The 11,680-nt window shown below is 28.1% G+C and overlaps 1 protein-coding gene across 1 annotated transcript; it reads left to right on the top strand.

Moving 5' to 3' along the window:
- The first annotated feature begins 1,211 nt into the window (after window positions 1–1,211).
- LOC119669890 (alpha-(1,6)-fucosyltransferase) lies at window positions 1,212–7,583 on the top strand. The gene is made up of 4 exons (XM_038079935.1): window positions 1,212–1,517; window positions 4,023–4,500; window positions 4,568–4,992; window positions 6,832–7,583. Exons 1-4 carry the CDS (start codon window positions 1,285–1,287, stop codon window positions 7,469–7,471), a joined length of 1,776 nt encoding a protein of 591 aa, XP_037935863.1. The 5' UTR covers window positions 1,212–1,284; the 3' UTR covers window positions 7,472–7,583.
- Window positions 7,584–11,680: the final 4,097 nt, after the last annotated feature.

The following is an 11,680-nucleotide window of genomic DNA, read 5'->3' as shown; positions in this document are numbered from 1 at the left end:
AAGGCAATTAAATCATACTGGTCATCATCCAAAAATGCTCTAGAATGCAAGAAAACTATAGCCAGACTAACCTGCAACTCCAGACTTTGTATGTACTGGATTCCTGGTTATAAAGGTATAGAGGGAAATGGGATAGTTGATGCTATTGCTAAAAATGGCGCAAAATTTTCAGAGGAATAAACTTGCGAAATACTAAGACCTTTCAGACCACCTTTAGAATAGCTAGGATCATGTGTAGACACATATACGAGGAAAAGTACACCAAGAATGTTATATCGTCTACTGGAAGATTCTGTAGAACATTAATTTGTGTATTGACAGGTCATTGTCTGGTTGCACCACATGTGTACTAACTAAACCTAATTCACAGCGATGCTCGAGAACTTGACAAAAATACTTGAGACTGTCAGTTTTACTGGACTGGAGCACATACCTGAGGTCTTTGTTAAAAACCAGATAAAATTCGCTTCTAACACCCACATTCTAAGCGATGCACCCTATCGTTTAAAATTAAGACTCTGATCTGGTATCACAATGGACCTTAATGGTGTACGCGTGGCCTTTTTAGTCTGCCAGCATAACCTAACCTAACCTTCTTTTTGTCTATCTAGTAAGAAGTTTAGAAAAAACAACTTCACGATAATCAAAGAAAATAGAAAATTATAAATTCCGCTTAGTTTTTGAATAGAGGCTATAAGAAAAATTGACTAAATTAAAATTTATTCAATATAAATTTTAAAAATATAATAAAGTTTTATTAAATCAGATTTGTAGTCTAATATTAAGAGACAATTAAACCAATTACATTGTCAAAATAAATAGTAATAGCTATTCACAACGCGGTATTCACAACTACTTTATGCTCAGCCCTGGTCGTTTTACTGGATGTGGAAACCAAAAATTAGTTCTCTGCTAAAATTATTTTTTTACTTTTATTTCTTCTATATATAAAGTTTTTTAACTATTTCAACAATTATTTTTAATATAAAATACTAAAGAGATATTCAAATAATTATTATATTTTTTGAATAAGTTAATTTTAATATTAATTATTTTTATCATCAATATCTAAAAATACTTATTAACTGTGAAATTTTATTTCAGATGAATTGTTGAAACTAATACATTCAAAATGAGAAATATATAAGACATATATTATAAATATTTATAAATAATGATGTGACATCAAAACAATATTTTACACGATTTTTATTTGTGGCCAAAAATTAAAATTTAAGAAGTTTTGAAAAATTTTTCACGTGATACAATAAAAATTTCAATCCAATGTCTTTTGTACGGCAAATTTTTGGCACAACTTCAAACTTGGGTATACGAGCCATTATAATTTTAATGCTAGTTTGGGCATTTCTTGTCTATGCTTTTGTATCAAAACTTAACGCTCAACCAACATTCGAGCCAGATGTTACCGCCAAACGGATTAACGAAGCGCTGCAGTTACTGGAACATTCGAAGCAACGCAATGAAGAGCTAAGACAAATGATTGACGAACTTTTAAGGTAGGTTCTAAAACAAAGCTCTGTTATATTTTTAAATTAAATATAAGATTATAAAATATATTAAATATATAAATATACAAAAAAATATTTAAAAAGAATGAGAGGGATTAGATTAGAGATTGGATTGATTAATTAATAGCAACTCGATTTTACAGCAAAAAAATCTAATTTTGTTTTTATGTTATATAAAATTAGTGCTGCAATTTAACAAAATAATGCATTTATATAGCACTTTTTTTGTATTTGCTATAAGAATAGTAAAGCAAGTGAGTTGCTGTTGAGAAAAAGCTACATTTGATATTAAATATATAAGCCAGTGATTGTTGTTTAGCATCACCAATGTTGTTTGCATCCTTCAAGCTTAACGCCTGGTACTTACAATATAGAAATTATATATGAACCATTAAAATCGATAAGCTTTTCCATAGCTAAAAGATAGTTTGCAATATCCGATACAGTTATATGGTCAATCAAAAAATTAGCTTAAAAATTAGTTTTTGCGGTAATATATTTTTACATATTTTAGCACAATAGTAAAAAGAATGCATTACTAAACCTACACTATTTTATATGTTACTAGCATTGCCAGTACAGTCCTAACTCGATCAGTCAATCTATACTGGCGTTTGATAAAAGCATCATCAAACATTTCATCGAGAAAATTATTATTAATGTAATATACACTGACGGGAGTATATCAATACTGACTGATATATAAAAGACAGGACTTTTTCTCAACTTCTTCTCAAGACTTCTCAAGAAGATGGGCGACTGATGAGAGCAGTATGCGCTGTTGTAGTTTAATTTATTGAAAGTGCTTGAAATTAGTTTGGAGACATGATGTGCTTTTAAATTAAATAATATAAAATTAAATAAATTTAGTTGTGAAAAGATAAAAGTGGTGAAAGAAATTGTTTGATGGTAATTATTACATAATTAATTAGGTTGGTTAAGGTGCGCTGATTCTGAGCAGTCTCAAAAATAATTATTTACGAATAATTAAATACAAGAATTATTTCCAAGACCACTGATGATGGGTATTTGGCAATTTTCAAAACAGCTGTATGGTCAGCCAAAAATTCAATTAATTAAAATAATATAAAATGAATTTTTGTTGTTCTAGTTCACTACTGTTCGAAAAAACCTCTTTATAATTAATTAATGAATATTAAATATATTTATTACAAAATATTTTAAAACCGTAAAAATATTTTTGTTTTGGTGAAGAATCGTTTACCACGATCTGAATTTATTTACAACTCCGTCTTAATGAAGTGAAAAAGCGTCTAAATCTTAGTATGGATTATATTCTTTGTGTCTATTTCGCCTTATTGCTTACAGAGTTTGTGGAGTATACTGGTAATGCTCGGACCTCACAATGGAGTATAATATTTCTAGAACAAGCTGTGCTTAATATTATTGAGTGGTAAATAATGTACACTACGATTATAATGATCTATTGTACTGTGTCAACTGATTATTATGTTTTTAATAAATGTCAATATCTCTAAGAGTTCTGTTTTGTTCAAAGGGGCAACAACTCAGTCCACACGATAAATTCAGTTGTTTTAATATCCATTTCACAAAAGCGGAAAATACTGGTATCTATTCGAATCATATTGTTTAGAGTTAGTGCTGAGATTTTCGATAAACTCTCTGTGCATTGCAAGAAGTCTACTTGAGACTAGAATAGTTGGATTTACAAATAACTTACTCTGCTTTTCGTCTTCAAGGTTTATGCAGTAATATTTAAATTACGATTCTTTCCAATATCTGTATTTTTATCTCAGTAGAACTCAGGTTCAATTGAATGACGTTGAGCTATTGCTTGACGAGAGAGTCAGATATTTCGTAGCCATTGTATCCTTAGACTTAATGCAGATAGATGCGGACACTTGGCCACAGGTTATTAAAAGAAAATGTATGAGGCAGTTATCTAGCATTTATGAATATTATTGTTATTAAGTCTTACGTTTTTCTAAAATTTGGAAACAAACTTGATTTCTTGATAAGTATCTTACAAGTTTATTACTTGGGATTTTTATGTATCTCAAAACAATTATTCGAATGTTATTAAAGAGTAGAATAACACCTTTAGTTATAGAAGTCAGTTCTCTATATATTTTATTTAAATATATTTTGAATTGTATCAATAATATATTAACTTCACAATTTTGTTTAGTCATAATAATAGTAGTTAATAATAATAGTAGTAAAATATTGAAAATAGAGCATGTGTGTGTTGTTACTCAAGCAAATTATTTGCACCTGGATGGTTTTCATCGCACTCTAAAAATAATCATTTTTAAAATTAAATATTTTATAATTACCACGATATTATATTTGCACAGTGAATAATAAAATACCAATATAAATATAACAAAAATAGTTTGTGAAATATTAATAAAAAAGGAAGAAATGTGTTGTTCATAATAATGCGTCAAACCAACAAGTTTCGATAAAAATCAATAATAATTTAAAATTTTTTTCTTTTATTAATTGCAGTGATCAAGTCGATAAGCAATCTGCTCAAAAATTAATGGAACGACTTGAATATAATATACAAAATTCCATAAATGGTTTTGGAGACACTGATGGAATTTTAAAAACAAAAGATTCACTTACATTTAATGATATATCTCATGAACCTAGTTTAGAATATGAGTTAACACGAAGACGTCTACAAACCAATATTGGTGAAATTTGGAGCTATTTCAGTAATGAATTGGGTAAAATACGGAAAAAAGTCGCTAAGGTTTTACCGGAGTTAGAGACAGAAATCAACGATGTATTAATCTTAGGTGCAGAGCATAAGCGATCTCTGCTAACCGATATGGATACTTTACGAAAATCTGATGGCTATGAATTATGGCGTCATCAAGAGGCTAAAGATTTAAGTGATTTAGTACAACGTCGTTTATATTATTTGCAAAATCCAAAGGATTGTAATAATGCTCGTAAATTAGTATGTAAATTAAATAAGGTTAGTATATCTTATTATATATCAAAGAAAAATATACAAAATTTATTTTCATTTATTTTGTTTATAGGGCTGTGGATATGGTTGCCAGCTACACCATGTAGTATATTGTTTCATTGTAGCTTATGCTACTGAACGTACTATGATATTAAAATCACGTGGTTGGCGTTACCATAAAGGTGGCTGGGAAGAGGTATTTCAACCTGTCTCAAAAACTTGCTTTGATGCTGATGTAGCACATGCAAATAACTGGCCTGGTAAGCGCGATACACAAGTTTTAGTATTGCCTATTATTGATTCACTGATGCCACGTCCGCCCTATTTACCATTGGCAATACCAGAAGATTTGGCGCCTAGACTTAAACGTTTACACGGCGATCCAATTGTATGGTGGGTTGGTCAATTTTTGAAATATTTATTAAGACCCCAACAGGGTACACAACAGTTCTTAGAAGCTGGTCTGACCAAACTTGGCTGGAGAAAACCAATTGTTGGGTAAGTACAATATTTAATATTTATCAAAAAAAAAGAAAAAAATGAATATGTAATGTTTAACGCGGCTTTAATACTTATAACTATAATTTTAAAAAAATTTATTTACAGAATTTATTATGTTTGTTTTTATATTCTATTTAAGTTCACGATACATATCAACATTTTTTTTATATTAATTAAATTTTTTCATATGTCACAACTTAATATTATCAATATTAACGAAACTTTATTATATATTAGTCTTGGAGTCCTTTAATACTGATAAACATGCAATGTAATCAGTTGAAATTTCTTTACTATAACTCTACTTATTATATCCAATTGTTGGAGCATTACTGACATTATTATATTAAATTAGCGCAAAAAGCAGGGTTTCTAAAAGGCCGGTACATGCCATTAACACAATGATATTGATTTGAAAGATATAAGTACCAGTTTCTGAAGTACTGGCCCGGGCCATTAACACCATAATAACATTGTTTTGAAAGATATATGTACCAGTATCTGAAGTACCGGTCCGGGTCACTAATATCATGATATTATTATTTTGGAAGATAATAGTACCGGTTCTTGCAAAATACATTGAATATTTTACCAGTCTTTGTGAAATATATTAAATATTTTTCCGGTTCAAATAACGTTTTGGATTGAGAAACATAACCATACATAGCTTAGTTGTACGCTTACCAGATGAGTTCAAATTAACTTAAAAGCCAAACTATAAAAATTATATTATTTAGTACTTTAAGGAATTGTATTCTCTCTTCAAATAATGTGTTTAAAATTTCATTGTAATGAATTCGTTAAATACTCCTTATGGTGATTCAGAGTTTCAACATATTGTGCGTTGAAATAAACACATAAATTTCATAATGGATATATTGGGTTTAGCGGCGGAAATTCAAAATTCCTTCTGAAGTAAATAGAGCATATGATTTCATTCATAGCGATCACAGATAAATCATACAAAACAAAGTCCAAAATAACTGAGGCACACATGAAAGAGATATTAAATCTATACCGTACCATATTCTTCAATATGGCATACTGAGTTCTTTCTGTGCTGAAATTTTTAATAGAAGATGATAAGACTCAACGATATGCAGGCATCTGTATGCAATCTGGCCACTCTCTACTAAAAGGAAATCCCATATTCTCATTAAGATGTCCCATAGAGATATCATTCTTATGGTAGGTTTATTTATAGATCACTGCACACTAAGAAACTATGTTAGAAGATTGAATCTCCCTTTGAATCCTACCTGTTGCAGCTGTTGGCAAGACGATGAGAGTGCCTCTTATCTGTTCTGTATTTGCCCAGTTCATGTATAGGAGCGACTCAATACTTTAGGAGCCCCTTTTCTTCAGGATCTTGACCAATTATAAGACCTGCCACTAAATAGCATTTTAAGCTTCACTAAAGGTTCTAGATGGTTTTAAACCCTGAGTGTTCTGTAATATATACTGTAATACAATAGGCCAATAGGTCTAAGTGGATCCCCTAGGGATCGCTAGTATAACCTAACCTAACATAAATATGGCAACTCCATCTAGTGGCAAAATTAGTTAATATGGACATATTGTTTATCTTTGTATCTATTTGATTTTCATTTATTTAACTCTTTGTTTTGCATATATATTATTTAGCTTTCTTATATCACCTGTTAAAAGTTTATTTAAAAATTTTCTTAACAATTTTTTTTTTCATATATCTTTTCCATATCCTTTATATCTATCCATTAATATTTAGTTACTTCACTATCCATTTGCTTAACCAACGTTGTGTTTCATATAATTTTCCAGTTACATTTAAAATATTGTTATAAATATTTTTTGCAGTGTACATGTTCGTCGTACTGATAAAGTTGGCACTGAAGCAGCATTTCACAGTATAGAAGAATATATGACTCACGTCGAAGATTATTTCTTAACATTAGAGATAAATGGTACCATAGTTCCACGAAGAATATTTCTTGCATCCGATGATGCACGTGTTATTGATGAAGCACGAAAAAAGTATCCCCAATATGAGATAATTGGTGATTCAGAAGTAGCACGCTTGGCAGCTGTATCAACGCGTTACACAGATACTGCACTAAATGGTATCATATTGGACATACATCTGCTCTCCATATCCGATTTCCTCGTTTGTACATTTAGTTCTCAAGTTTGTCGTGTGGCATATGAAATTATGCAAACATTATATCCAGATGCGGCAAATCGTTTTAAATCGCTGGACGATATATATTATTATGGTGGACAAAATGCACACAATCGAAGAGTCGTTATAGAGCACAAAGCACATAATCGTGATGAAGTTTATATGAAAATTGGAGAATTAGTTGGAGTGGCTGGAAACCACTGGGATGGTTTTTCAAAAGGCAAAAATACACGCACAAATCAAGCGGGCTTATTTCCGTCATTTAAGGTAGTTGATAAAGTAGAAACTGTTAAATTGCCAACATACCCAGAAGCTTAGAAATATTAGAAAATATTCTATTTTACTTTGATATTGCTTTTATATCTTTAACTCTTTTTGTAATTAGGAAAGTATAATTTAATTGCAACCGCTATTTCTGGGGAATAGTGATCTCTCTAAAAAACAATTTCAAAATAATATTATTTATATAAAACTATTGATATATAATTTATTAAGTGCAATAATTTTCACTATATATATTATAATTATATTTCCAATCTTATATTCAAGTCTTTACGAAATGCACAAACAAAATTAACTTAATTGTAATAAATATTAAAATTGATATTGTTTATATTCCAATAAATGTGAATTATACTATAGTCTGAAAAAAATAATATAGAATATGAGTTATTGTACCGGCCAAAGCATTACACTTGTAAATTACAGATATTAAAAATACTGTTATTTTTTGGATCTGGAATAAATTTTGTTATTTTGTAAGTTTTTAATAATCGCTATTTTATTGTTAAATTTTTTTTTAATTTTTAACAATACGTTAATACTATCTCAACACATTTTTAAAATTAGTTTGTTAATTGTGTTGCAATTAGTCGAATTTTTTATATATATGTGCTTAAGATAATCACGTCAAATCAGCACAATTATCCACTAATTGCGTCAAATCAGCACAATTATCCACTAATTGACTTCATTAAGAAGAATGCTGGTTCGAAACAAGCCAATGTGACATGGAAATTTATTAAATATAAAAATTAGTTCTCACTTGACCTTTTTTATAATATTTGCTTTTGTGTTTTGTTTCGCTCTTTGTTAATTAAGTTGTTGTAGTGTGAACACTTTACAAGTAATACTAAATGAGATCTGCTAATCACAATATAAAGTGTAAGCCTAATTTAAAGAAGCAACAACTTTTTTTGTTGGAAATATTCAACTATACTTATATGAACGTTGATAACCTACGCACAAACAGAACTACTTATTTATGTTATGTTGCTAGTTTGTTGTATTCACACTCCTTTCTAAAGAGAGAAGTTTTTTAATTCAAGTCCATAAAATTAATTTTTTAATCAAGCTAATGAGAAACTGTAAATAAAGTGTAACGCAAAAATTATATTTTTTAGTCCACATAATCAGAGCTTCATAAAAATCTGTGCTGTATATGTTATTGATATTGCTATATCTGGGATTTTTTAAATTGTATTTATTTAAACTATATTAGTAATTTATATATTTTTTTACTCGAATTATGTTGAATCTCTTCATATTATATTGAATATATATTTTTGAAATATTTTTTATCCAATAAGTTTCCAAATATTGCAAATACAATTTAACAATATGAAGTGTTAATTATGGTTTTAAAGTTTATATTGCCAATTTGAACAATTAAATAAAGTAGCATTTTAAATATAAGTTAAATGTTAATATTTTTAGTAAAAAAATTAGCATTAGGATCAAAATATTTGAACAATTTTTGCCTTTTGCTTTGCCAACAACTGACCACAGTATAAACCAAGAGTTGTGCTTTTGACAATTGTATTAAATTAAAAAATTATCCTAAAAAAATAAGATTAGCTTATGAAATTTTAATTTTCAATAATTCACTTACAACAATCAGTGTTCTATTTCGCACTATCCACTTAAACAAATTTTCTGCATTCAAACAAATTTCGTATGAACCACAAAGCAACATCGTTTTTATTGCAAAGTTATTGTTTTTTTTTTAGTAAATAGCTTTGACATGTACTTTGTTGCTACTTATTCTTCTTTTGTGCTGCTTAAAAAGTAGCAAAAACAAAAAAAAAATAAATCCCAAAAGTTGAAGAAAACAGAACAAAATGAATAATTTTGCCGTTAGTTTTGTAAATTTTATAAACATTTTTGTATAAACATTTTATATATTAAATATAAATTCGTAAAAAATTATTTTCAAGCCAATAAAGTTTTACAATCCCGATAGTGAGAGGTTATCAGTAGAGTAGGTTATAACATTTATAAAAAAAAATAATGTACAATTCTCTAAAAACAATTAAATAATCTTTATAACATTCAAATAAAATACGAAGTTGGTTTGGCATAGGTAAAAGGTACAGTACCGAAAATTATCTCGTATTTGAACAAATGCAATAATGCACGTTATTATTAAAAATAAGTTATAAATATAAATATATAAATAAAAAAATTATGTATTGTAATAGTTACTTTAAGTAGTCACGAAAAATATAAAGCAATAAAATGTAAAATAAAACAAGTACTTATGTTGTTTAGTCTGTAATACTTTGTATGAGAACATTCCCAATGGACAGATCCAAAATTTTAGCTTTGGTTTTTTAGTATTTTGATTATTTTGCTGTTGTTGTAGTTTTGTAGTTTATAGAAATTGAAAGATAATAATAACTTAAATCTAAGTAGTCAACTGAACTTATCTTATTAGTACCCTTCAAAAAATTTACTACTACTGTTATTAGGTAGTTTCTTAACATTCGAATGGAGGAAAGATGAAATAGAAACCGAGCCAGAAAGAAAAATGAATACCAAAGGACTGAAGGACACTATCTTTGTAAAGGCAATTATAATTCAATGCCTGTTAGATCAATACACTTCTTTTGCGGCATTTGACCTTTGCGCATTTTAATCGTCTGTCATCGAATGGCACCTGTTAAACATCTTTATGCAGAATCAAAAATGCTAATTGTGAAAGTGCATCTATCTTCTTTGTTCCGTTAACTCCCAGTGAAGCAAGTGAATATGCATAATCACTTGACCATTAACCATTCCTGCTTGCCATAGAGATGGATATCAAACAATTAGAAGAATCCTTTTTTCCCGTTGCATTCAGCTATCTTCGTATCACGAATATATCGACACCTTTTGCAACAATGAGGAGCCCGTACATCGATACGGCTTATCAATAGGTCTCTGCCTGTTTAATTTAAAGGAACGAAATTGACTTTCACGTGAAACAAGGATTTAAATAGTAATAAAATTAAACAGAATTGGAATTAAGGGGATCATTGATGCCGAAGGGTAGTAGACAGGAGAGCGCTGATATACTGAAGTGACAAATAAGTTTTCTTTTTCCTTGGAGTGTTACATTTTCATGCAAATTAATTATGAATTAATAAGAGGAATGTAAATAATATCCAATTTGTTATAAATAGTTTGCTTTAAGCGAAGTTCGTTTTAAGTTAAAACCAAAACATAATCGTTTATTAAAATTATGTACGTACTTTCTGAATTGTTTTGATTTAAACAGATTTTTTAAAACAGGTTCGATTTACCCTAAAAGTAGTAAGTACACTTATGTTACGGCTTCAAATTAAGTTTAGATATAATAAGGTTCTAAGCAGCTATTTATAAATAACTTTATTTCCAATATATGATATTTCTTTATCGATACCTCTCATGACATCTTCTCCATCCTTTTAACTCTCTCCAAGCATTCACAAATTTGTGCCCAATTAATCTGTTTATTTGTCCCATCAATGTGTTAAAATTCCTTTAACTTGATTTTTACTTATTTCAATACTACCAACTATTACATCTACCCGTCTTTTGTCCTCATTCATATTCTAATTTTTGCTTTTTCATAATAAATAGAATATCATATCAATCAATGTAAATATATACCTAGAATAAAATTATTCCTATATTAAAATTAACAAGAGCTTCTATTAAATTATTTTATTCATTTAATTTTTGTTTACATATATTATTTATATCGTTGTTATTTAAAATTTTATTTTAATTTATTAATTAAAAAGTTAAAAACAAAAACAAAGCGTTTTTAATAACAATTGTTAACTATAAAAACAAAAATTTTTAAAAAACAGAATTTTGCTAAAGTGCTTTAAACTATTTTAATATATTTTAATTAGTGTTTAATTTTCATTTTAATATATTATAAATAAACTTAAATTGTACATTTAGGAGTATATTTCTTCGAATTATAGTAATAATAATTAATATTAAATATAAATAATATTATAGTATTTTATCTAAACTACACTTAATAATTTTAACATTTGTGTGTGCACCGAAACGTTCAGCTAATATAAAAAATCTTTATATTAAGATTTTTCTTTTAAACTTCCTAAAAATTTTGAAAAAAGTACTACAAAGCATTTTCAAAAATGAAAAACAAAAATTTAAATAAATATTTAAATAAAATTAACATGTTACAAATTACTATACGACTTATTTAAATAAAATACAATAAATTACATGTTTAAAATAAAATTATAA

This window comes from Teleopsis dalmanni, chromosome 1 (assembly GCF_002237135.1).
Source record: "Teleopsis dalmanni isolate 2A chromosome 1, ASM223713v2, whole genome shotgun sequence".
In the NCBI taxonomy this organism is placed as follows: Eukaryota; Metazoa; Arthropoda; class Insecta; order Diptera; family Diopsidae; genus Teleopsis; species Teleopsis dalmanni.
The sequence above is the reverse complement of the archived record's forward strand: the minus strand, read 5'-3'. Positions and strand labels throughout refer to the sequence as shown.